The sequence below is a fragment of the Anarrhichthys ocellatus genome, unplaced genomic scaffold (assembly GCF_004355925.1).
Source record: "Anarrhichthys ocellatus isolate YVR2014 unplaced genomic scaffold, GSC_Weel_1.0 scaffold37, whole genome shotgun sequence".
Lineage (NCBI taxonomy): Eukaryota > Metazoa > Chordata > Actinopteri > Perciformes > Anarhichadidae > Anarrhichthys > Anarrhichthys ocellatus.
Window position 1 is genome coordinate 1,635,457 of NW_022280067.1, and position 27,974 is coordinate 1,663,430.

General features: G+C 39.9%; 1 protein-coding gene across 6 annotated transcripts; it reads left to right on the forward strand.

Annotated features, from left to right (window-relative positions):
* The first annotated feature begins 344 nt into the window (after window positions 1–344).
* On the forward strand, window positions 345–27,892 carry glrbb (glycine receptor, beta b). Of its 6 annotated transcripts, XM_031866899.1 has the most exons (10): window positions 345–813; window positions 4,560–4,698; window positions 7,635–7,741; window positions 9,088–9,155; window positions 15,010–15,236; window positions 16,913–16,995; window positions 17,421–17,561; window positions 19,988–20,140; window positions 23,119–23,411; window positions 26,440–27,892. In XM_031866899.1, the coding sequence occupies exons 2-10, from the start codon at window positions 4,577–4,579 to the stop codon at window positions 26,734–26,736; spliced, it is 1,491 nt and encodes a 496-aa protein (XP_031722759.1). In that variant the 5' UTR covers window positions 345–813; window positions 4,560–4,576; the 3' UTR covers window positions 26,737–27,892. The 6 variants fall into 6 exon arrangements, with proteins under 6 accessions (XP_031722759.1, XP_031722758.1, XP_031722762.1 ...); XM_031866898.1 differs by lacking the exon at window positions 345–813 and having other exon boundaries at window positions 2,909–4,698; XM_031866902.1 differs by lacking the exons at window positions 345–813; window positions 26,440–27,892 and adding an exon at window positions 21,683–21,767 and having other exon boundaries at window positions 2,909–4,698; window positions 23,119–23,202.
* Window positions 27,893–27,974: the final 82 nt, after the last annotated feature.

Genomic DNA, 27,974 nt, shown 5'->3' on the forward strand with positions numbered 1-27,974 from the left:
TGAAAACATTTACCGTTGGGTGATGTGACCCAAAAATTTTAAGAAATAATAGCAAACAACCTTTTCGTGCTCTCGTGATAACCAATTAGTTATCTCGTGATCTCGAGAAAACAAGGCTTGTTTCCTCGAGATAATGGCATAAAAAAAAAATGTGTGCGTCATGTCTGTTTATGGCTTCCTTAGAATTGCCACATAATAATTCATTACGATACTGGGCCTGAGCTTTATTGCGTCCTTAATTTGTCGTCAGTTTCTGCTTGATGCTCAGCCCCTCTGTTCAAGTCCATCTGCCGCTAAATACCACACGGCCATAAATACTGAGGCGTTTGCACCCATCACGTAAACGAGAGCATTTATTTTTTTCCCTTGCCGTCACGTCACGTTTCAGCGTTTAGCAGCGGCTGTGGATGATGAAGAGGAGAGCTGCTGTCCGTGGTGCTGATGGGGGGGGGGGAACTGATGCTTTCGTGCTCCGTGCAGCCGCTACTGCGCATGTTGCATGACAGGTACCACGCAAAAACCTCCATCTTGGGCTTCCCGAGCTGAGGCGAAAGGGCAGCAGCCATACACACACAGATTCCAAAATAACAACAAACCGGGCGCGGTGATAAATAAAGAAAAATTGGCAATGTGCCGAGATTCAACTTTTTTTTTTTACAACAAATTAATTCCAAAAATTGCTTCAGCGGAGACAGCGGAGAACAAAATGGGTGATAAAGACAACGTCTGGTCTGGGAAGCTCTGTTAACGGCTGTTTGCACTGTCAGCTTCACTGGGTGTAGTTTCCGAATTGACAGGTGACACGTCTAAACGGTAAGTAGCGGAATGATTTATGATGACCGACTTTCGTGTGATTTATGGTCGTAACGCGCGCTCATGTGATGCGTAATTGCATGCTCGCGTTCATATTTATTGCCATCTTCTTCCTGCCTCCCCGTAATGGTGGTCGCTGTGTCCCTCTGCTCTTCAGGCTGTGATCTAGTGTCACTGTCACCTACTTTTCTCATGTTTTAAAAGAGACCCAATGCGACGATCAGCCACAGGTTGTTAGCGCCCCGGTAGTCCGCGCGTATACTGGGGGCTTCGCATTGTTTTGCGTATGCATGTTGTTAAAGCATAACACAGGCCTTTCCTCGTGGGTGAAATATATTTGCAATTAAAAAACACCAGGTAGCCTATTGTATCATATTCTTTAAATAAATGGTGAATCATAAATATGATTTACACCAAATCACGTAGCTTTTGTTGTATTATTGTTGATATTAATAGCAAATAAATAATTCATTCTCATTTGCCTATGTATTATCATCTTCTGACATTCATTATTTCCTATAGAATGACATAATTTGTTACGGGTGTAGTTAGGACCCAGGAGCAGTACGACAAGACCCGGACTGGTTTGATTTGAGTTCTTTATTAGCAACGCACGACAGGCAGAATATTCTCTGGCAGAATCCACGACAGGTTTCTCGGGGTCAAGGACAGAAGAGCTGAGTAAGTTTCCAGGGCAGGGGCAAGGCGAGGTAGTCCGGGACAGGCAGGGTTGGCAACAGGGAATCAGTCCATGGGTGAGTGCGGGAAAGTTGAGCATGAAAGCAACGAACGATCTGGCAGTGAGTGTGTGTGAGGCAGGGGTTTAAATAGTGAAGAGGCAGAGTGAGCAGGTGAGAGTGATGAGCTGATGAGGTGAGTGTGACTGGCAGGTGCACTGAATGAACTGATTTGGTGAGTGAAAGGAGGAAAAGGCTAGATAGAAGTAACCGAGCTGTGACATAATTATGATATTCTAAAAAACTGTACAGCCTGTGTGAAAGATGTGGTCAGAGTGGAATTGCTTATTGACCTTGGACCCATGGGGCAGACCGTGTAAGCCTGCCTGAGTCATTGTCAGCCACTTTATGACAAAGCCTCAGCAGTTTTAACATTGCCAGGAGTAAAACACAGCAAGGGTCATGTTCTTAAGTGGTGGCACAGTTGACTCAGGCAGTGCCAAGGTCAATTTATCGACTCGGCCTCGGTTGAACCCACATTTCTCTGCACAGATATCCGTTTTGCATGGGTGTGCACGATGGCCTGGCTATCTCTTGAAATGTATTCAATTGTACACACAGCAAAGTGCACAAGATCAACAATATAAAACTCATATCTGCTCCAATACCATAGATTTGTGTAAAAAAGAGAGTGTGATTACTGCTGTAACGCGCATGCGCAAGTGCTTTGGCTCACACCGCTTCGACTACTTCGAAGGTAGCGCCGCCGAGAGACTCTTTCCGGGTGAACAAGCTGACGAAATAAACGTGAGGCATCACGCGACCTACATACGTTGTAAGTACTTGGACTACTGTATTTCAATAAAGCAAACTGAAATTAGCACCATTAGTTTAAATTCAAGCGGCTCACAATGCATCATGGACCAACAGTAGGCTAAACATGCTGCCAGACTATTTACACTGCATGTTTGTGTGTGTGTGTGTGTGTGTGTGCGTGTGTGTAATGTTGGCTTGCTAATGTGACTGGCTTTATGGGCTGTCTTGTAGGCTATAAAATTGAATTTTTCACTTGCACAAAGCGAGTGGAGCTATATATAGTTAAGATTGAATACTGTGGTGTACAAACAAGAAGAGGGTCAAAACACCATTTGAGTATGATACTGTGTAAAATAGAGAGGCTACCCTATATGTTTGTCTTTAGTTGTGTATGTCAAATTGCAATCACAGAAACTCCAGTTATGCTTAAGATTTGTTCTATTCACAGGTGTCCACTCTATGGCAGATCATCTGAAGAAGGCTTATGGATGACTTTGACAAAAACATTTAAATAAGAAAAGGGAGTTTAGTTTAGTTTGCACTGTAAACAATAATGTATTTTTCTTTTTTGTCTAATGTATTTAAAGAACATTGTTCCTGTGATATTTAAATTGTTGCTTAATAAATACAAATACATGTTTAGCCTGTGTTACATTGTGGTTTTCTTTGTCCTTTAAGTGGAAACTGTCAATTGGTTAGTATGACTATGTACTGTATATTAATTACTATTACTTTAACAGTGAGCATGTTTAAGTTTAAAAGGTGTTTAACAAACATTTAAAAATGAAGAAAAGAATGCTAGAGTCTTTGGTAATCTGCTCACATATTAAAGACACGTTACCTGTGACCAAGGATTGCAATGGAACATTGCAACATTGCTTTGCTATTAACAGCTATTGCCAGGTACAAGGCAAACGAAAAGTTGGGAAACAGTGCCACAAAGCGAGGTTTGTTCATGCCAGTGGTCATATTTTGATGGGAGTTATCATGAGAAGAATTGCTATAAGAAATATGGGGCATAGAAATTGTAGGTCACATAAGAAGTGGTTTCTAAGAAATGTGCTTGGTTGCCAAGTTAAACATTCCCCGTCACTCCAGCTGCTGCCATCGGATATGTGTGGGTTTCCACTTTCTCTTCCACAGTGGGACAACCCCACATTCTGCAGAACTCTTCCAAATGGATAAAACTATGTAGAGTTAACTTATAGGTGAGGCAAGGTGTTTGCATGGATACAAAAGGCGCTGAGCTGAGCGGTGGAAACGATTTCCGCTGGAGAAGATGATCAATGTGCAGGCGAGGAGCAGTCAGGGAGTTACTGGGACAAGGCGGTGGGAAAGTGAGGGAGAGCGTCTCTGTCTAGACAATAAACTGCTTCAGTTAATACACAGTCTTGCTGGCAGGATGGGGGATGAGACTGTTGGCTTAGCGTGAGGTCTCAGTGTCCATATGAAAGGGCTACAGTTTCCTAGACGGGGAATGAATCACTCTGGTACTACGGCTGCTAGCTGATTAATGGCCCCTTATCAAGAAACGTAAAAGCGCGCTGCCTGTGCATAGAAGTGTCCATATATCGTTCTGTTTCGTCTTTTTCTAACAAAGAGATTTATGGCAAACATAGCATCATATTATCTCCTACATTTTACTATTTGTTGTGTGAGAATGGATTGAACTATAACACCACAGCTATCATAGATCAAACCAAATTATATAGTTCATAAATATCGTGATAAGCAACTGTGGTGACAGAAAAGAGAATCTACAGCTGCACGAAGAAACAGCATTTTTAAGGTTTTATTGTCCTGCAGGTTGTAAACTGAAGCAGAGGATATTTCGGGGTCACATTCACCTGATGAGTCCTGAATGACCATTGTTATTCGGGTGCATTACTCCCGCTGATTGGATTTATGCTTGCAATACTTGATTAAACCATGTCCGATTGATTCATTTACATTTCAGACATTTACTGTAATGGGACATGCATCCTGAGTAAATGGGAATGCATTATGTCAGGAGAGTAAAAATAAAAGTCACGGTGTTCCGAAAATAGATAAATCGCTCCAAAGCCGTATACTCCCACTGAGGGCAAAGCTTTATCAGCCACTGTCTTCTGTCACATGTTGAAATGAATGCTTAGATTTGATTGCATGTGACGAGAATACAATTAAGTGCAGCTTATTAAATTGCACACCATGTCTGAGTCATTTAAATGCTGTGCCCCCTTATCTTTGTTTTGTTTTTTTGTTCTCCTAAAGGCTCATCTCACACCAGAATGGGCATGAAGAAGCTCGCCATCTTTCTCCTGGTCCTTTCTCTTTGTCTAGAGGGAGGTTCGGCCAAAGAAAAAGGAACAAAGAAGGGAAATAAAAAAGAGAAGCAGTTTTACTGTCCATCGTAAGTATGTGATAAACAACACCATGGGCTGTCATACTGTACAGTGGAATTGACAACATGATATGCTTCAGGTAGCCATAATAGACGTACAACTATTGTCATTGGCTTGGTAGTACCCCAGCGACTAATGAACTGTCCTTTATGTGTGACCATTTGAGGTGCCCATAGTGGTTGTTAAACTACAATGAGACCCGGTGGATCGTCTGCGATCCTGGCCGACATAACTCTCTTTAGTATATTCTATGACACCATATGAAACTAGGCAACCATAGTACAACCATGGTACCAACCATGTCATGCAAGCGTGACGAGAATGAAGCTAATTAGCGATGCAAAATTTGGCTGGATTTTGGGGACGGAAAATATGGCATGGCCGTTTTCAAAGGGGTCCCTTGACTGCTTACCTCAAGATACGTTAATAAAAAAAGGTTCTCTGGGTACAAGTCTCCCCTTTACAGATATGCCTTTTTATAACAATCACATGCAGTTGGGGGAAAACCAAGCAGTTCTTTTGGCATGCAGTACAAATGTGTTATTTTCACTTATTTTATAAATGTATACTGGAGTCCCTAAACAGACTTGGAATTGCATGAATTGGGTTTGACAGGAAAGCTGAGACTCTGGTGGATCCAATTACCCCAATTGTATTCATGTTAGTCCCCATAGTAGCCATTCCACAGCCTCATGGATCTTTTCAATCCCAAACTTGAGACCTAGCATATTCAGAGGATACATGGCTTTCCTATGTATATTAACAATGAGGGGGGTTCTGAGGATTTTACTTGACAGAACTGCTCACCATCCTGTTGTGTTTTTTGCAAATCCAATTGCAATTCTTGCAAAAGTCAAATCATGGATTTTTTTAATGGTGTTCCTTAAGGTGTTGGTGTCTTAATGTGGGATTTTGGAGGCATTTTTATCACTTTTTGACGAGTCAATTTTTTTTACAAAAAAGACTAAAATGGCTATATGAAAGCATAACTTTGTGTATTTTACACCTGAAGTGTCATACTTTCCAGTCTTTATCCACCATTCCATTTTTGACCAGATCTCATCAGCTGCTTCACTGCAGAGCTATTCAAGTATGATATGAACCTGTAACCCAGCCAACAAGGAACAATGAGTGTCCCAAAAATCAACACCAAATCCGACAAAAGCATGTGGTGTTAAAAATACTGAATACTTGCAAGGCAAAGGTCACACCTTTTTGTCCAACACTGATTCGGCCACTGCTTGAGCATTTCCTTATTTAGTATTTGCTGACCGTCTGCAACTGTCTGGTATTATGCCACTGTTTAAGACAGTATCAAATAAATAGGGAAGTTGTCAGATACATTCTCAATATGTCCTAACATGCCTTTTGACTGTGGTGAGCTGCACCCGCTTCTTCCTTAAATGGTAACAAATGGCTCAACAATGAAAAGTTCTTCAAATGAGGGAGAAACCGTTTGATGTAGTCCCAGTATTGGCAAGTGTAAGCTGTATGACATATTTCGAGTTTAGTGCTGCGGATGCCTTTGTGGATCAAGGGAACCACTGGTTCCAGTTTAGCTGTTGTGCTTGAGGTTGTCAGAGAGGTCTGTTAAAAAAGAGGGAAAAAAGAGGTTTAGTGGATGGGAATTATGTGTTTCACTTTGATCAGAGGAACCGCAGAACATACACACGCTGCGCAGCATTCCTGTGGAGCACTTTAACTCATCCTCAGTGCATGATAAGGTTTACATAATGATATGTAAAGTGCTTTGAGAAAGGGGAATTCTTTGGCAGGAAAATCATTGCCACCCACAAGGAGGCTTTCTTTTTCTCCTGTCTCTCTTGCCAGATCCTGTTCTCCCCTTTCCTTCAATCTGTCCTATTGTTTTCCCATCAGTCAACCTCAGACAGCAAATGATGTTTGGTTGAACGTCTCTGAAAGCCACCACTTTATGTTGTGGCAGTAATTTACAGCTTTTTTTTTTTGTGTTGCTAATTGATGGTTCGACGGGAAAATTTCACTTTGGTTTCAATGAAAAGTGGAAATATACAGAAAAAAAAATACTGTTTGTCTTGACAAGTCATGTGTACTCTTTGCCACCCACATTGGTGATTCATTGACTCAATGATTTAAAGGATTTTTACAAGGCAACTAAAGTTAAGTTGGGAAAAATGGAGTTAAATGCTTCTTCACTTGTTTACTTTGCAAATTAAGTTGTTCCAAGAAAATTGCTGTTTTATTTTCTTTGGCCTTTTTCACCCTTATTAAATAGATGACAGTGAAATGGGGACACAGAGATACAGTTATAACATGCAACAAAGGTCCCAAGATCGGAATTGAACTTGCTGCTTTATGGCATGCACTGTACCACTCTGTCATTTCTCGATAATGTTGTAACATATTAAGCATTTGACCCCCGTACAGTATCTTCAAATTTCCTCAGACAAACCAAAAATAATTTCCTTACACAACCGAACCTCAACTCTACTGTGTATGACGCTAATTAGCAAATGTTAGCATGGTAAACATACCTACTAAATACAAGCATGTGTAAGCACTGTAAATGTTAGCATGCTGACGTTAGCATTTAGCTGAAAGCACAGCTCAACCTAAGTACAGCCTTCACAGAGCTGGCGTACACGCATAGCTTTGCTATAAATATAATGCTAAATGACTTCATACATGTTCATACATTGTTCTCAAAAGGTGTTACATAATTGTCCTAGGAGGCTGAAAAAATGTCCCCTATCTTTAAGGATCATGCCAACTTAGTCAGTCAACATTGCCTGCGTGGACCAAATATTAAAAGCTAAATTAATCCCATTAACTGGTAGCTCTCTAAGGTTATATAGTTTAATCAAAGAGTGTACAGAGTAGAAGTGTGTGTGTGTGCATCTGGCAGGAATTTGACCTGCTAATGTAATCGTGCCTGCAGTTCCCTCTCTGTCTTATTTGTTTGCAGACAGCTGTCAGCTGAGGATCTGGCCCGAGTCCCCGAGAATACAACCAGTACCATCTTGAACAAGTTACTGATCACCTATGATCCCAGAATAAGGCCCAACTTCAAAGGCAAGTCTCATTTCCTCCTCATCTGTCTCTGTCTATTCTGAATTTACATGTTTGCTGCAGTGCTGTCATGCTAATTGAAGATACAAGTATACTGTAAATATGTACCTCCATAAACCTGGTGCAGGGACAGCTATCTGCGTAAATGGTGCGTGAGGCATTAGTGAAAATGTTTTTCCTTTCCTACATACACTTGCATATTCAACATGTACTTCAACAGTGTAACCATAAGCCGGTGTTCTCGGGTTGGCTGTGTTGTGGATTGACACACACAAGCTGTGATGGGAAGGAAATCTGTGACTTAAGACAGTCAAATCTTAAAAAAAGAACATAGAGTGTGAATTTTGTACAATATATTTAACTACTGTTATCTCAAATATCAAGCCTGAATCCGCCACTGTTCTTTTCATTATTTACTCCATTCTTCACAAGTATCCATCTTTACAGTGTTTACAGTGTAAATGTCACACTTTAGCAGCCTTCAGTGTCACAGAGACAGCCATAAAAATAACGTGAGCGGTGATTGACGACCTCTGCGTCTGACTGATGGTCTTCGCCAGTCTTCAGGTAGTTTCCATCCTCTGGCACTTGGCAGCAGAAGCTGTATCTGGGACTCACTGTTTGATGTATTGTGAGCAGAATCAGCTCCCTTTCTGACTGCCTGCGACCGCTCCAGCAGCCAAACATCTGCTCTTGATTTCAGGTTGGGCTGAAAGCTCCCCGTCCATTAACATCCATGTCATAATCTTCCAAACTACATCCTAAACTGTGCCTTGTGCATTGCTTTGCCCAGGCCTATAAAAATGGAGAGCTGCTTTTATAGGCCCTATAGAGAATTTTAAGCTCACAGCAGAGGTGTTTGTGGAATATTTTATTAGTTCGCTTGGTTGCATTAATGCATGGAAGTTGTGAGCTATAAGCCACCTTCATATTATGCACATTCATTTTGTGAATTGCATGATCAAATTTAGGCTGTGAAACTCCTGAGGCTCCAGTAAACACCTCAAAGGACATAATGTATTCAAAGGAGTGTGAACAGTCTGCATTCATCAAGGATTTTATTAGTTTATGCGAAAGACATGCCAGTATATATGTTTACAGCATTAACTTAGCTGAGGGGATTTTATATTGCTTTGCAATGTTGACACAGTCTTTCATAATGCCTGATCAGTAACACAATCAATTGAATTGCCAGGTACAATATGTAGAAATATAGATTTACAGGGTTTCAAAGCACGCTGACACTTACTGTAAGCTACATCCACAGCGGAGCCCCACTCTCATTGCAAAGCAGCTGTAAAACACAGGACTCGATACTACAAACTCTTCTTTCCTCTCTCGAAATCCAGGAATTCCTGTGGAAGACAGAGTGAACATTTTCATCAACAGTTTTGGCTCCATTCAAGAAACGACGATGGTAAGAATTTACTTCAATTCCACTTCAGCCTGACAGTATTGATAATCAATACGTCTGCCAATCAGATTCAGTGGGTCAGAGCTGAAAACTGCTCCGTCCTACAAGTTTTAAGTGGGATGCATGAGCATGTTTGCTAGACGATATCAGACTATTTAGCAGTAAATCATTATGAAGGCCTGGGGTTTCCATGCTTCATTTATCTAATGGCTTAATTGCTGATAAAGAAGTGCAGTTTGAATTCAAAAGAACAGATTAAACGTCAAGGACGACACTGGGGTCGACTCTCGATCGCTTAGGAAACAATAAAGGGAAGATTATTGTAGGATTCTAATGAGCCCGGCTTTCCGGCGTATTTTAATTTAAAGCTGCTGGGAGGAGCCAATAAACATTAAGTGTTTATTTCTCAGTAAATATGTTCAATAATGTGACAAGGTAATTTAAATTAATGCAGTGCAGTGTGATAGAATTCACAATTTGGCTTGATCCTGTCTCACCTGACAGTGTCCTCTATCTATGCAAAGCAGATTTACAGTTTGCAATCCAGGAGTTTTATTCCAGTAGAAGACCCACATTTCACAGAATAATTGATAGCAAAATATAAAATCTTCCCTGTCTCATGCAGGCGCTTTTTGGGCTCCTGAGTGACAAGGTGAATCATCGAGCCAAATCTGACAAAACATCAGAATACAAGTAAAATGCTTAACATACCAAATAATAAACCTCAATTAAGTTTTTTCAACAAAAAAAGACCTGAACTAACAACTTAAATTATAACATAATTTGAATTGTTTGCAAATGCTGTGAAAGAACCAGCAATGTTTGGTCAATGGCATTCATGCTTGATGGAGATGACTACAATATGTGATGTAGAGCAGACACAATTCGTATGCTCCTCAAACAAATGAGCTAAAGATGAAATCATAGAAAAGCATACAAGTCTTAAAGACTGGCAAGAGATGCAACATTACTTTCATGACAAGTTTAGCAGACCCGTGTATTGTGTAGCAGCTCAGTTACAATTCTGTACCTTTTTTGCTCAGAAACCTGCTATTGATTTGTATAAATGATCCAATTTTAGTTCTGGAATATACGGCCAGTCTGTCTTCACTGGAAAGATATAGTGCTAGATTTTAGACCTTTGCTCCCAGAGTCCTGTTGCAGGTCTGGAAAGTGTCTCAGTCCAAAGCAGTGATCAGTGTTTTCCTACCTCATTTCATGACACTCTGAACAAAGCCTTAGATCTTACTGGAATTGGAGCTGCATGAAAATGTTCTCTGGAGATGTCTTCTGGCTGCAGATCAGTAGTGTGTCCGCTTGTTAAATCTTCCAGTGGAGAGCTTTACACCAGGACCAATTACAGACCAGAGCTGAAAATGCGAAACCCTAAAACCCGAAGTATTAAGAACCGGAGTGTGCGGATGATGGACGAAAAGAAAAACAATAGGAAGAAACAAAAAAGGGGGTAAAGAAAATAGGGAATCAAGGAGAATAATCAGAAGAAGAACGAAAGATCAGGAAGCACGCGACATGAAGGCTTAAGGTGGAAAAGAGCTGAGGAAGAAAAACGATATGGGGCAGTAAGCAGAAAGTGAAGGAATGGCAAGGGGAAGCAAAAGGGGGAAGACGAAAGGAAAGGGAAGGGGGACAGAGAAAGAAGACAATACCAGACAATAAGAGACCAAAGATGAAAAAGAAGGAAATTGAACAGGGGAAGATTGAGAGAAATGATACAGATTGGAAAGGATAACATGGAAAAACAGAGAAAAGGAACATTTGAATTAAAAGAAATGAAGGAAAACGATGTGATCGAGAAGGAACAAGTAAGAGCATAAGACTGAGACAGAAAAAAAGACAAGGGACTCACAGATGGCAAATCTGTATTCCTTCTTCCCCTGGACGCCCAACAAAAGACAGAGAGAAAATGAAATTGAGGACAGTTCAAAATGGATCCAGGAGGAGAAGAAGGGACAGCTGGTCAACTCTTCCACTTAATTCATCACTCTGTGGGGTATCTGATCTCAGGAAAGCCTCTCTCATCATTTACAGCTCCCTAGGCCAAACACCACATTGTGTCCACTGTAGTTAAAATATCTATTTTCACTTTGTGCTTGTAATCATCAGTAGAGGATGACTAATTTGATGTTGTGAGGTGAAATGAATTGTGGTTGTGTGTATTTTGTACTGCCTCACAGCTTGAGTTTTCCTCACTGAGCGATTGTGTTAAATCTCTCCGGAATCGAATGCGGAACAGGCAGCTTGAAAGTGAGCCAGAGGGAAGATATATCTCCTTGTCTGGTTTTCAGGAAAGCGAAGGTGTGGGAATTGGCATGCATCTCTGTCAGACAGAGAAGAGCCAGCAGTAGCTTTTTGTGCTGTCGCTCAAGGACGAGTTGGAGTCTAAAATTAGGTTGTATAGAAATGACGGCTGGCTATCCAAAATGAGATATCAACAGTTTGACCACTGCTCCTTCTCCCAAAAATGTTTACTGGCAGGGAAATAAAGCACATTCTGGGTTATGGCTGAATTTATAAACCATCCTAAGACCTCTGTGTATAAACTGGTGTTAGCTGACATTTTGAAATGCTGTCAATTTTTTAATGCATATACAACAGAGAAGAATGAAACCTTTCATTTGGTTTCTTGTCTCAAAGACATTGTGACATCAGCATGTAACACTCCATGTAATTTGTCACATGGATCAATCAAACATTGTATCTTTTCTGCATTTTTTCCATGAAAATTTTCCGTGTATGCACCGTGTATCCTGGATCAACCCCCTCTCATAAAACTTACATTCCTGTTCAACTAAACTGGATCCTCAATTAGTTTTTAGGGAAATGTAACATGTAACATTAAAATAAACCAACAACGACTTTTCGTTAGACAAAAGGACACAAACAGTAGTATCCTGGGTAAAAGTGCTGTGTTTATTTAACTTTGATCATAAACGTATTTTTGACATTCAAGTGTGTGTTTCCCGTCAAACGTAACTGACAATGCAGTTACATCGTGAAAGGTTTCTAGGAGACCAACCTGGATGTTTAAAGTATGACATTTAGTTCTAGATGAGAATTATATACTCAACACTTGCACAATGCTGAGTCTTACTTATTGGAGAATACATTGGTTCGGACATAAACTTTAATGAAGGGTGAAAATACCTCGAAGAGTTAAAAGAACGCTCCTACATTTATAATTTGTATCGGTGTACCACAAACATCTGTAGAAAAATAAGTTGTATTGCTGTATGCTGTTTTGGTGTTCATGTTCCATGTGAAACCAAATGTCCATTTTGAAGTTACTTTTCAGACATTTATTGCGTGTGATCCGTACTTATGTGATGTCATTTATGTATTTATTTTACTTAGTTTACATTCCTTTAAGCCCATTTGTGATGTTTTTTCTAAAACTAAGGGGTTTTGCTGCCTAAATCTATAACTCCGGTCATTACCGTTGTTTTGTTGCCAAAACATAACCGCAACCGTTTCAAGTTAACAACGTAGGGATGCTTAAAAAGGCTTAAAATGTATCATCAAGTGAGAAATGTCCATAAAAATGTCATGCTGTTCACACTCCTTCCCATAAGATCATATTGGTAAATACACAAGTAGTTCAGTTCAGTGTACAGCAGGATACTAAAAGTTTTCATAGTGCTGAAAAAAATCGTATAACCAATATGCTTTCATGAAGAACAGATGCACTATAAAACCACATTCATGTCAGCTGGCTGTCTCTCACTGTCAAACCTGGCTCCAACTAAAGTAGTTAAAAATACACACACACACACACACACATATATAAAACTAATATTTGTCAGCATTGCACACTTTTAATCAGAAATGTGCAATTGCAAATGGAGAATCACTGTAGTAACTGCGAGCCATGTGTTGTGAATGGAGGCAGGCTCCAAACAAAAGCAAAGATGGAAGAACATCTGAAAAACCAAAAATGATGTTTTGCAGAACTGAAGCCAAGATAAACTTAACTCAGGGATAGGTTCAACATGTTGCCAGGGATTAGAGCCAATGGATGAAGTAAGTGAGTCAGAGGATCACTGAGTTTAAAGCAAGCCCGGAGAGAGGGGTTTGATAATTTGTCATGGTGGCCAAAGTTGGAATTGCAGGACATGTGACCAAAACACATCCACGACAGAGGAAACAACAGCATCAGACTTTCTAAAACTCCTGACAAACTACTGACAATTTGAACTGTTAAGTCCATTTTTTTAAGGACCACCAACACCTATATTAATATATTATTTTTGTGTCATCCACCAGAAGTTGGTCAGACTGAACCAGAGAAAGACAATAGCATGCTTGTGAAATGTGGACAGTCTGGTCCTTGTTTCCAGACAAAGACACTTCACGTATGTTTTGAGAGAAACATATTTCTTCCCGGATTACGTTTGTTCTTGACGTACCAGAAATAAGTTTCTTATCAAAGTCCACGGAAGTCCGCGAAGGGAGGAAGTTGGGGTGTATGGATGGGTCAAACACACGAATTTCACGTTCTTATTTTTCAAGAACCTATTTTTTTGACGTTACATATGTAACTTCACTTAAGTAACAAACCATGCTACCAAGTAGTTTTGTTACCACGTTTTTCTTTTCTTTTCTTTTAATTCACAACGTTAAAAGCAAGTGACCGTAATCCAGTTGGAGACACGTTTCTGTCGAAACATAACTGAAAATGCAGTTCAGTTTTATGGGAAACCATGTTTATGAGACAGGGTTGCATTGCAATGAATGCACAACCATGTTAGACCAACTCGTCCAATGTTTAGTACGTGTGATTCAAAGGGATGTATTTCCTTGCACTGACTAGAAGGATTTGCCAAAGGAACACCGACACCTACATAGTCTATTGCAGAAGTTTAACATAAGTCCCCATTTTTATCATTTCAACCAGGTGGAGAAATTTGGGATTGTAAAAAATTCCCCTGTAAATGTTATCACGGTCTGTTATGGGTCCTGCTGCTGATTTTATGAACACCTACACTGTATTCCCATGAGAACAATTGCACCATTTTAAATTCAAACACCTGCGCACCGAGCATAAAGCAATGATAAATGTTGCCATTTAGCCGACTCTGGATTCGCTACTGCATCAAACAAATAAAAAAAAGGCAACCAATATTATAAAACCTGGGAACAATGAAGGGATGGAAGGTGGAAGCTAACTTATCACGCAGGAACACACACACACACACTCATACAGCTGGTATTTTGGCGGCTTTATTTGACATGTCATCCGTCTTCACACTCAGCGTTAATAGTCCTTCCCAACACCTGGTCCCAGAGCAGCTTGAGGCACGCCATCAAAGCATGCACAAAAACAAACGTCCAAAAGCCTCGCTGAGTGATACTTTCCCACCAACAAGAATGTGGACATTTCACTAATAAGCTCTCTAATGAGGCATTTGCTGGATCACATGTTGCTGTATTGATAACTTTTGACCCTTGGGTGGTGTTTTCTCTATGTTTACTGCGTTACAAGTAGATGTCACTCAAGCTTTCACTGCAGCTGTAAAATATCACTCGGCACATTCAAGTGGTCTGTTGAAGGTCTTGTTGAGATATTTGCTGTGAGAAAATGTAACTTGTCAATGAGTTAGAACTTCTGTATCCTAAACAAAGTTACCACTGTCTTAAAAGTCATGTAGGAAAGGTGCTAATAATGTCACATTTCTTTTCTTGTTTTTAACACAAATTATTTGTGTCAGAGAGAAGTATCTAAAATGCTTCTTGAGACACATCTTGCAGTGTTATGGAGAGGGATCTCCCCAAAGATCATGAAATCCGTTAGTACTAACCTGATACAGACATTAACCATGTCTGCTTGTCTGCTGTACAGGATTACAGAGTCAACATCTTCCTGCGGCAGCGATGGAACGACCCGAGGCTAAAGCTACCGCAGGACTTCAAGTCTGATTCTCTCACCGTCGATCCAAAGATGTTCAAATGTCTCTGGAAACCTGACCTGTTCTTCGCCAACGAGAAGAGTGCCAATTTTCACGACGTTACCCAGGAGAACATTCTCCTCTTCATTTTCCGTAACGGAGACGTCCTCATCAGTATGAGGTAATGATCTTAGATATTTTTCATACATTCAAGATAACAGTAGTTATTTTTTCCTGCTCCAACAGAATGTTTGGAACGTTTAAATTAAAAGCCTGATTCAATATTTTTCTTTTGTTGTAAGTTTTGTAATTGTTACATGAGGATGTCCCATCCCCTTTAGAGTGTTAGCGGAGTGTCTAATATTTAAAAATCATAATCACAGTGCAAGGTGGGCACCTTTGATTAATGAGTAAATAAATCTGATTGGCAGTTTCCACATTCATTTTTCCCCACTGCACCACTGTAACCTGATCTTACTGGGAATCCCCCACTGGAAGCAAAAAAATACAGTCTTCCATGAACGAAGAAATCAAAGTAGCATGTATAGATTCATTGATTTTATTTACCCGTCCACCGTAACGAGTGAGGGGAATCTGCCTCTAGTGAAGCAGGAAAGTACACAACAGACACACAATCAGTGTCTTGATATGCCACACCTGTCAGGTTTGATGGATTATCTTGGAAAAGGATATGTGCTCACTCATGTATTTCAACAAATTTATTGACCAAAATTGTAGAGAAATTAGCCTTTTGTGTGCACAAGAAAAAGTCTTAGATCTTCTATTTAAACGAGGGAACAATTGGGGTAAAAAGTGTTGTTTGTATTTTTATTCTTTGCAGATATGGTAGTAAGTTCAGAACACATATACAGCAGGATATTTGTGCGAATTTTAAACAGCTTTGTCACTAAACATAACAAAAAAAGACTCGAAGTGTAAAAAAAAAATTCCACACTGCACGTGTGGAATGCATCCTCCAAGTGGACAGTATAAACAGAACCACTTGGTGTCCCGGCTGTCCATGTACGCTTCCGTTTGAGAGTGTAACCGAGGCTTGAATCAACATATATTTTCGATCAATGTTAAAAAAAGAAATTAAGTTAACTCCTCCTGAAAGCCACTACCGTAGATTACATGTCAACTGAAAAATAAATTGTGGAATGGAAGGACACTCGCAAAGGACGAACGTCGGATGTCGGATGGGATAAATGACGAAGTGTAACAAAATGGCAATTCAATGGCAGCACTAGGCTCAGTGCAAAGCTCGCCTAATGTAGCTTTAAATACGTGTGTACGCAAGACTAAACAAACATATGATTTAAGGCCTAGTCGGACTATTACCTGGAGACCCTAATATGGTTATACAATAATTGGTCATTTGTGTTCTTAATGCCCTGCAAATCTGCAATGATTAGTTTATTCCTGCCTGCATATCAATCAGTTAGGGAAGACTTGTTTCCCTTATTTGCTAGCATTTACTTTTCTTTCTGTGTCATTGAGGCTGCAGGCTGTGAGAGCAAAATTCGGAAAAGATAATGAGACTGTTGACATGCAAAGCATTGGGTAAAAAAAACAACATTTTTATCGTTCAAGGGGCTCACTGTAAACTAGTTGGGGCTACAGCTACACTCCGCTGTGTTTGGTTTCAGTCGTCTCCAGATACAATATAATCCTTGTGAATGTGTTTGTAATTTTGAGAGTAACATTTTGTTTATCCCATGCAAATACGGGTAAACCTTAAAATCCTTTGAAATCTCAAGGTAGTACGAGTGTCTAAAAAACAAGGCTTCTCTGTGAGTGGTGGGTAGAAGAGGGTTACAAAAGCGCATCAACTGAATTTTCTCTATCTCCCTCCAGGTTGTCCGTCACCCTTTCCTGTCCTCTGGACCTCGCATTGTTCCCTATGGACACACAGAGGTGTAAGATGCAACTTGAAAGCTGTGAGTTCTCCTGAAACAATATCACCATAAACCACCAGTTACAAACCACATCATTGCTTTGTAAATGTGATTTCAGTTAGTCTGCTTATTTGTATTTGGGAGATACAGTATTATTTTGGGGTAAATGGAAGCTTTTTGCTTGCGTTTAGAAGCCAATTTCAGTGGTGAACACTTAGAGAAGTGGAATAAATCATCATATTTTAAGGTTGTTGTGAAAGTCTCACAGCTAATTGAGCTTGACTGTGGTTATTGCATCTTGTTTACAAAGCAGTATAGACTTGAATTAGCAAAACAACTTCAAGCCATTACCCTCTAATGGCTTACCCGACTGGATATTTAAATATGTATTTGTGTAACCACTACCGTGGTTTCAACAATGTATATGTGTTTTTGTGTATTCCCATTGTGTACTCCTTTTCATCCAGTTGGCTACACCACAGACGACCTGCAGTTTATGTGGCAGACAGGAGACCCAGTGCAAATGGAGGCCATCACTCTGCCACTGTTTGATATCAGACAAGAAGATATTGATTATGGGAACTGCACCAAATTCTATTCAGGAACAGGTATTGTCCTTGTCCATTTTCCTCACATATTTTTACACAGGAAGTTACAAAAGTAGATATTTAATCATTGAAAAAATACTCCAGCCATAAATTGAGGTATTCCTGTCGGAGCAAAACTGAAAATGTACGGCAAAGTAAAATATTCGAGTAAACATACCTTTTCCAGCATTTCCATCAACCACAATGTCTTGAAGCAAACAGGGTTTTGACTCGAGTGCCGTTCCTTTCATCCATTCATGGATTTTTCTCTCAGAATTGAAGTTGTCTTATTCTGGGTTCCTAGTCTAAGAAATCCAGTGAGGGTAATGTGTCCTTTTGTTAAGGTAAGATTAGTTGCTTGCTGTTGATTGAAAGATGAAATCTGAGTAGATCGGATCCTGAGCTGCAGCGAGCCAGCTTCAATTGAATGTTCTTATCTGACTTAAGGGGATGCCGTGTGACTTCTTTATTTTTTCTGGTAAAGGCCAAAAGATTATTATACCTCAGTCAACCTGCTTCCGTTTCAAAATTTAATTTAACTTCTGTATAAAAAATGATGTTTTTAAGATAAGTCTTTTATTGTTTGTTCATGTCAACTAAAATCACAGAGTGGAAGATATTGTGACCAGTAATAAAAAATAATATATATATATATATATATATATTATATAGTCATTATATATAGATATATATATACTTGCTCCCCTGCTTGCCGCAGACAAAGGGAGGCATGCACTGACCAGTTATATTCATCAAAGAAAGGTGACTCATTATAAAAAGACGAACTCATTCAATTACAATGAATTACTTTATTAAAATTGAGGATTTTGTTGAAAGATTTTTTTAATGTTTTCAGGGCGACAGACTTCAAAGCTTCATGCAAAAAATATTCAATAGAAGCTTCAAATGTGAAGGAAATGTCCTTCAGTAGCCACAGTCTTCATGAAAATACAAAGAGTCTCAGAGACTCTAACAAAGACATGAGTGCATTTCTCTTTTCATAAAACTGTTTTCAGTTGTTTTTAAATCATGCATTGCATAGAGTCTTTTTCTTCCCTGCCTCTGTTGGCACATTACTACATTTTCTTGGGCACCAACGTCAATCAGAAGAATAGTTGAAGTCAAATGTATTCACCTGTCCATCCCAACCCTTCGGTTACTCCTTTAGTGTCAGTAGGCACAAGTTGTGTCTCTACATACGTAGATATTTCCAAGATGTCGCTTCAGAGAAAAGCTATAATCAACTCTGACATACTCAGATGTAGAACATGGCATTCTCCAAAAAAAAAATACTGAGTATTCAAACTACAAAAAGAAGGTCCTGGCAGTGTGCCCTACGTGTATTCGGACTAGCGTGAGTACACAGCGACATTCACAGTGAAATGGAAAATCTCTATCAGCAAAAAGAGCGGGTATGACCTCGGCGCTCTCGCACACTGCCATGACAACCGTGCCATGTGGCTGGCCAGGTTGCCATGACAACCTGGCCAGCCACAAAGATCACCTCTGTGTACGACTGGTTCGAGCCTGCTCCGCGACACAGGCGGCCCTTATTATGCTGTATAAAGCTCACCCCAGAGATCCCCGGGCTAGTTAAATATTACTTCGGCCCGATCCACTCTACCGTCTCGTTGGACCCAGTAACCAGCCTCGAAGAGAGCAGGAACACAACGCTGCTGCAGGAGGTCTGAAGTCTGTTGATGCATATTCCATACTGCCGAGAGCCCGAACAATGGAGGCCGCGTTTCTAGTAGAGATGGATCGGTTTGAATTGATCATTTGTGGATGGAAATTTATGCTGCACTGTTAAGAATGATAACCTTCAGAAAACAGGAACTAGTTCCTATCCACTAAGAATAAGAACTGGCAGAGAACAGATCTAGTTCTTCTTCATAATAGGTTATGAATTGGAAGCAGTGCTTTTCGGAATGCTGCCCTGAGTGCTGAAACGTGTCCAAGCTTTAAGAAAGTTAGATGACATGATGTTGAATTCCTTATGCCCATTGACCTTTTTTAATTTCCCTCCTCTTGTGTTTTCTGTAATACTAATGGTGCAGCTGTGCTTTGCTTTGTGTTGGAGCTAAAACAGCCAGATCAAACAGACTTAACCTGGCAGCTATCTCTCCTCTAAATGCCTAATGGGGATTTAACAAAGTCAGTACCTCAGCCACTTTGTGATTCCAAAGAGATATTGGGAATGTCTAACAGTGACAATATATTCAACTTGCTGAAAAGAACCACAAAATCCAAATGCCAACACTAACACAATAAATTATTTCGTATTTTAAAGTAGCTATATGCTGTTTGTATCTAACTCCGTTACCTTGTGTATGATGCCAGCAACCTATGGACTCTTTCTGCTTCTCATATTTGAATTTCAAGGCAAGCTGTGTTTGTTACTGAAGTTATTTAAGTCATATTTGACCATAATCTCCTTCCTCGTGCAGGGTACTACACTTGTGTGGAGGTTATCTTCACCCTAAGGCGTCAGGTTGGCTTCTACATGATGGGCGTTTACGCCCCCACGCTGCTCATCGTAGTCCTCTCCTGGCTTTCCTTCTGGATCAACCCTGATGCGAGTGCCGCCAGGGTGCCTTTGGGTACGGATTATTTGATCAATCCCACCACCTTCCTCTGACATTTACCAATACAAATGATGTGTAAATATTCCTTGTGCTGTTCAACCAGGGTCGAGTGCATAGTTGGATGTTAGAGCAAAAAGAGGGGTGAGTGAGACTGCGAGTGTCATTGAGGTAATTAGGTGGGAAAAATCCATATGGAAAATATTGTAGTTGATCAAATAATCTGTATTTATATATATTTAGGGATCACTGACATTGCCGCCCCAATCACGACAACATCAATCACTTTGACACCACAAAGGACTATATTGATCAACCATGGTGCCATGTCCAGTGTTGTTCTATATGTGATAAATCACTGATTATAGCTGTAATTGACAGAAGGGACCCACCACAGCGGTGCTTTAGGTACAGTCGTGCTTTTAAGTAGCATTTATTGAGTTTACGTCTCAATGAATGGGAATTTGAGCCCCTGTTTATGTGTACTTACTGCACTTTTTTACTGTAAAAGTCCCTAGTTTTTAGTCATTGGAAAGAACCGAAGGCTAATAGGTTTGATTTCCACATCTGTCATTGATCTGCCAACGCACTCAGTCACAACAAATTACCTAAATGACTAAAATCTCAAATATAACCCCACCAGTTACTTTCCCTGCTGATTTGATCCCTTTTGCCACAAACAATTTAACTACATTTAGTAAATTTTGGCTACTGGCTAAGTTCAAAGTATGCAGGTACAAAGTTTAGCTGATGGCAGGAAACAATTACAGACTCTTGTGTTTCTGTTAAATCTTTATGTTAATCATTGTGGGCAGCAAGAGTTTTTCAGGAGACAGAGAGAACCAGGACACTCAGCTGGCCAACGAGGTACACCTGATCTCTATTAACCCAAATTAATGAAGGGCTGTGCTGAGGCGCATGAGGAGCAGTGCTTTGTTTGGTCCAAATGGACGACTGATGAAAGTGATGACCTCACCTCATTACTTATTACTCTTCACCATTTCTTTTTTTCTTTTTGCAGCCCTGCATATTTTTATTTGTAATAAGTTACCAAACAAAGTATATTCTTTTATATTATGTATTACTATATCAGTCTGTGCTACATATTAATGTACTTCACATACATCCAGGCTAACACTGCACATGGTAGAACTGAACAACACGTTCCCATCCCAACTCATCATATACTAACGCTTTGTCAGACCCCTTAGTGTCGGACCCCTTTTGCTTGACACCTCCACCCCCTCCCTTGTGTGTCGGAATCAGACGTGGAGGGGCGTGACAGAACGGCGGTATTTGACGCCCAGGAAATGAGAACGGCCTGAATTGACGCATGATATTAAGAATTCAGACAAAGCTTCTGTTTGCTTAACAATGGGCATTCCACTTCACCTCTTACTTTTTACCCCTCCATAATTTCACCTGCGTGTGATATGTCATTGTCACCCACAAACAGTATCCCAGGGGCACCTCTGTGTGTGCAGGGCTGCATGGATGAGATAATCATTTTGTTATCTCACTCCAGTCGTCCACTTCCTCCTTTTCTCCATCCTCCCCCAGTTGTTTATCACCACTTTCGTCCCATCATCACTCCAACTCCTCCTGGATGCCTCCTCTGACTTCTCTCTAAATGGGATCAGTCCAGGTCAGTCAACATTTAGGTGTGGGACTACGCTCATTTATTGCTCTTCTGTGTGTGTGTGTGTGTGTGTGTGTGTGTGTTAGCCTTTAAGTGTGTGTCCATGTCTTTGTGTTGATGGGTTTTATTTAACCGTGCGTTTTTGTGTATTTTCATCGATACACGGTGTGTTGTCTTTTCCCATAGGGGGGTGTGAGTTAATGTTACAATTAAATGGGTTTACCTTTGCATTTCAGAAATATGTTTTTTTAGATTTTCTGTCTGATACAAAGTCCAGGTTTACTTTGGACAGCTGAGCTGGCAGCTGAGTGTGTCATTGGGGAACAAGTCAAACAAAGCTATTTTCGAATCGCCACCACTTGTTTCTCTCTCTTTGTGGATAATAGTTTGGCTTCCATGATGACAAATGCTCCGTTTAACAGCTCGTTGCAGTGATGAAGGAGCAGTTTGATTAGAAATCCTGAACCCTATATGAACTCTCCCTTGACGAGTAGGGACCATAACCTGACCATAATGAGGCCTGGAGGCAAAATCCACCGGTCATTCCATTGTATTTATTACCTCTCTAAAGAATCATTACAGGAAGGGAAATTGGAGTAAAGCCATTCATTGGTGGTTATAATACCATCCTTTAAAGAGTGGTTGTAATTATTTCTGCTGTGCACTGGGAATCTCTAACCTGTAATCTCGTTAGCTATCAGAGATAAAAACTATTTAAAATTACTGCAATTAGAGGATGTCTGAGCTCTTGGAGACATCCTAATGAAAGAGGTAAAGGAACATGTTCTAAGAAACCCTGTGTGGATGTGAGGTTTTTATTACAGTGTATGTGCATATTGGGAGATTCATTTGTTCAGTATTATGTGCTTTGAAGAGGAAATGAATCAGTTTTGTTTCTCTCAGCAGTAGGTTGATAAAATGCTTTTCCACAGTGGAAACAAGCATTTAGGCGGCACAAGCTGGACTGTCTTATGTAACCGGTGTTTCATTACTACATGGTTAAATTCAACATATGATTAACCGGAGCTGGGTATTGATCCTCAATACTTTCTTGGCCAAAATATAAAAGAATTGTACCAGAAGTTGACATTAGCTGTGTTTCCGTTCAAATATTTTGATGTATCGCATTAGAAAAGCCATATGGAAATGAAAAAAAATCAATAAAACTTCCTCAAATGTGCTAAATGTATTATGGAAGCACCAATTAAGTTCTGACGCTCTTAACTCACATCACTGATCAGCTGATCGTTACCGATTAGTCATTGTCGGTGAAAAAGTTACAATTTTCTTTTTCTTTCATCCAACTTCTTCTCACTTTGCTGACTGATAAGGTTAATCGTCTTCCCTCTTTGTCTAGGCATCCTCTCGGTGCTCTCTCTGTCCTCCGAGTGCACCTCCCTGGCTTCGGAGCTGCCCAAAGTGTCCTACGTCAAGGCCATCGACATCTGGCTCATCGCTTGCCTGCTGTTTGGTTTCGCCTCGCTGGTGGAGTACGCCGTGGTCCAAGTGATGCTCAACAGCCCGAAGCGCATCGAGGCCGAGAAGGCCAAGATAGCCGCCAAGGAGAAAGCTGCGGGAAAGAGCCCCGCAGCCAAGAACAACACGGTCAACGGGACAGGAGGGACGCCGCTTCATGTCAGCACCTTGCAAGTCAGTGGATCTCGTTTGATAACTTTGTTGTGTTTGTGTGTGTGCGTGTGTGTTTGTCACCATTCATGGATTTCAAGAGTTACTATGTATACTTTGTCACACCAGAATTAAACTTATTAAACTTACCTATATTAAACTCATACTGCTAAAATCAGCTAAACCTACTCTTTCCAATAATAATGATGTATCCGGTATTATTTGAGATGTTGCTTTTCTTTGTATTTCCTGATAGCCCATTGATCAAGATGCATACCATATGATTGCAACATCTGACCAAGGACCATTCATCATAGCCCTTTCTAGCTTTCCTTGTTTATTGTCTGTATCCACACTGCTGCAGTCAAAAGAAAAAGTGAACTGCTTAAAAAATAACACTTGAGACGTTTTCTTCTTAATCAGAAGTCATCTTGCCTGTTGTTTGCATCCTTACATGCTAACATCTACATCCTTACGGCTAATGCAGCATGTCTTGATGCAACAAGCAAACAATACAGGGCTCAGGTGTAGCCAACAGCTAACCCCCTGACTCCATGGCAAACTAATACTTTATGTGTGCATAATTCAAGGCATGATGATGGTAACACGTGTTGCCAACATTTTAAAACATAATCAACCCAAATGGAAATAGAAGAAAGGAAAAAAGTGTTTTTGTTGCTCACTATCAATGTTTTTTTTGTTGACATTACTAACTCATAGAATGTACACAAAGGGTTCTTACAACACTTACATTCTCCTTTATCTATTTATATACAGTTTTTTACTTTGTGTTGAAAACCATTTGTGTAAAAACCAAACTATTTAAAATTGCATCAATTTAGAACCAAGCAAAAACTGTTTTGGGATTAGAGGCTAGTTGTTTCTGTTTTTCACTGACCTTGTTGATTTGACTGCATCTTTCCTGGTCCTATATATGTATCGGATTTAAATATGTGTATTGCATTCATATCCATAAGTATAAAGAACATCCCCTTGGGTATTGAAGCTGCAGTTAATCACCAAAACATATCAGTGATGGTGCTTTTTAGTTGCTTTGTATGTGTGTGTTTGCACACTACGTCTGTGTTTATGTGTATGATTCCAAGTAACCTCCCACCTACAGCAACAACACACAGTACAATGAAAAAATGCATATTCCACATCAAACATCCTCAGGCAGGCCTGTACCATTGGGGCACAGAGAAACCCAATCATTGAAAATTGGCATTGTCTCTAACATGCTCGTACTCACATCTTAGTCAGGACTCAAGTCTGACACTCGCATGCACATCAGACATGCAGCATGTTGTATGGGTCTCTCAATTGTACGGCAAATTGAAATTAATTTACCTCTGAGTCTACGTTTGTCCAGACCACATTTGGTTTCGAGAGGATTACACTATTCCATTGAGGTCTAATGGGTTTTCTTGTCAAAACCAAATCAAAATAATGAAGCTCTAATGAGCTTAATGACTTCAGTGAGTAAGCATCCATAGTCTGATTAGATCCTGTTCACACCGCAGGCCTTCAGGGAAGTTGATGAAAGGATTTTTTTGGACGACATCATAATGAAACGACGTCCTTCTGCTGATAGTTCTCATGCTGTTTGTCCGCTGTGATAACACATGGCGAGTGTAGTGGAGTTACAAGACTCAAGATGAGACGGCAACCATATTAGGCAGCATTGTAGAGCACATGGTCAATCTAATCTTGGCTCCAAAACTCTTTCATTTTCATCCTAAAACAACAGTAGTTTTGATTTAGCAGCATGAGTTCTGTCCAAGCTTCAGGATCAAACAGGCTCCTTTATTGGGTTTTTGAAGTATAGTTTGTTTTCAATCGAGTCCAACAGTCCACAACAAGCCTCATTTAAATGTTCTTCACAGTTTAGATGAAATGACTTCTCAGAGACATCGTTGCCACTTTATGATTACAACACTGTTTTTGTTTTTCTGTTGTCAACACAGAGAGATAGGGAGGGGACAAAAGTAAATGGATGTGGTGTGAATTACAGAAACCAATGCCAACATTTCTGTTTTATTCTGCGATGCAGAATGGTGTCGTTATACCAGTAAACAGAGCTTCAAAGAGCTTTAAAAAATGTCTGTCACGTATATTTTAAAGACAGAACAATTAAGAATACGTGGATTGCATACGGACATAATGCCCTGTTGATCAAATTGACATGTTTTATAAAGTGTATATGGCATTACAGTTGCATTAGACTCAAAAGCAGAAGTCAGACATAGATCAGGTGAAATAAAAAAATAAAAAAAATGTTTAGGCTTCAGGTTTTGGAGCAAAGGTTTGTAACAGAAAAACAAACAAGCAGTAGGTAGGTGTCATAAACAGGAAGGCAGGTAACAGGACAAGGGCGAGAGTGCTATAGGTCACTTTTTTCTCAAAAAATCGGATCCCATACAGTGAAACTGCATTGCCAATTATGTGTCGGGATCACAAACGCATATCACAAACACATTTCTAATCATTGTCTGCGGTGGGTGGAGGTGGAAATGGATAGGTGGGATGGTCAGTGTCCCCTTATTTCAATTTATAATCGTAACTTATGTTACGTCACAAACATGATTATAGTAGGCCAAACCTAACCAAGTCGGTTTTTGAGTCGAAACATTTGTTGCAATTTTTTGTTTTGTTTTCAAAACTGCAACCATCATCCAGGAGAAAATAAGTTTTCCTTGGAACGTAATTGAGAATGCAGTTGTTTGGGAACCTTAATTTGTAGGCGGCATATTTGCTGCTAGTGTACGGTAGAGAGGAGTTGCACTGGATAATAGTTGCAATAAATTTAAGAACCACTCTATTTAATAATCACTATTTTTAGGAATATTCATTCTGCAGGATGGAATAATCTTTGTTAGAACCAAGAGTCATCCCAGTCTCCTGCTCAGACGCTCTTTGCACTGATTAAACAGCCTCAGGGGCTGCCAGCAGCACATTCAGATTATTAATAAGATCTTATCTTTGTTAGAAGAAAAGGTTCAAAATGTAATAATCAATTCTGTTTTCCCTCATGTCGTTCTCGTACACCCAGGTGGCGGAGACTCGCTGTAAGAAGGTGTGCACCTCTAAATCAGACCTGCGGGCCAACGACTTCAGCATCGTGGGCTCGCTCCCGCGGGACTTTGAGCTGTCAAACTTTGACTGCTACGGGAAACCCATCAATAACGCCGGTGCTCACGGCAAATCCCAGGCCAAGAACAAAAAGAGACCTCCTCCCCCGAAACCGGTCATCCCCTCTGCTGCCAAAAGAGTCGACCTGTACGCCCGAGCCCTCTTCCCTTTCTCCTTCCTCTTCTTCAATGTGGTTTATTGGTCCGTATACTTGTGATTACTTTGAAAATGTCTTATATCGTAAAACCCCCACTTCACTCCCACAAGTTCTTTGTTGATCTGACTATCTTGGAAAAATTCCAAAGTGTATGCGTTTACATGCTACTGTCCTGGTTTTCAGTCTTATCCTGTGTTTGATCGTATTCAGGATATGCGTTTATATGGAAAATGAAAACCCTTTCTATTCATATCCCCGTATACACGATCATTACAGAATCCAGGTATCTGATCGTCGGCCTGCAGGTATTCTCACCATCTCAGCCTCTATGTTCTGTACTAACAAATAATACTCAGAAACTTGGAAATGGCCGAGGTATCCTGTTTTCTATCGGAATACTCTAGCCAGCGTATCCAGGTTTCTGAAACCAGAATATGATGTTTACATGACTAACGGATAACAGGGATACTCCAAAAACCACAAGATACCCAGGATGCACATGAGTGCACAAATACTTTTTAATGAATCTTAACCATACAAGGTAATTGCTGAAAATAAAATAAAACAATGTATTATTAAATTTATATTTACATGAAAATAGACAACTATCGTGAATGATTCTAATTTAATATTTCTTTAACTAAAATGTATATACAGCATCTTGTATTGAAATACTTAATTTATTGATAATGGTACTTGAGCGGTTAATACAGGATGGACTGTTGTGAAGTCCACAAAGACCGATTGCATAAGAACCAATCAGAAAATGCACAGATCTATAAAAGAGCATTTGTAAATAGCAAATTAATTTCACCTTTGCAAAATGGGAGTTTGCCCGAAAGTTTAATACGTTTACATATTCGTGTAACATTCTAATTAGATTGCATGTTAAAAAAAAAGAAATTGCATGTATATGAAGATAGAATCTAAATCTATTCTTAAAGTATTTGTTCAATTTTATTATTCTTATGATTTGCTCTTGAGAAGATAATCAGATATGTGAAACACTTTGTTCCTGTTCAGATGCTTATGTGACACTGCCACCTTTCCAAAAAGTGTAATGTTTGATATCACCCGCTTGTAGCGTGTGTAAATGGGTCACTACTGAGCCGTGACCATGTGTTCGTGAAATTTACAAGCAAAGACAATTAAATGACCAAAACACTTTTTACCACTTGATGTGATTAAAATGAGCACACTGACTTGAATTCTCAAACACTGTGTGCTGCTTCTTCTGGTGACAGTAATTCCTGTTATTTTATTGTATTTTTAATCCTGGATGGATTTAGTAAGAAACA

Excerpts from the sequence above, each read along its gene's own strand:
- glrbb (XM_031866898.1), top strand. The coding sequence starts at position 4,514 with ATGCTGTGCCCCCTTATCTTTGTTTTGTTTTTTTGTTCTCCTAAAGGC. Across the intron at positions 4,699-7,634 it reads AAGCAGTTTTACTGTCCATC|ACAGCTGTCAGCTGAGGATC; the intron begins GTAAGTATGTGA and ends ATTTGTTTGCAG. Across the intron at positions 23,412-26,439 it reads TTCATGTCAGCACCTTGCAA|GTGGCGGAGACTCGCTGTAA; the intron begins GTCAGTGGATCT and ends TCGTACACCCAG.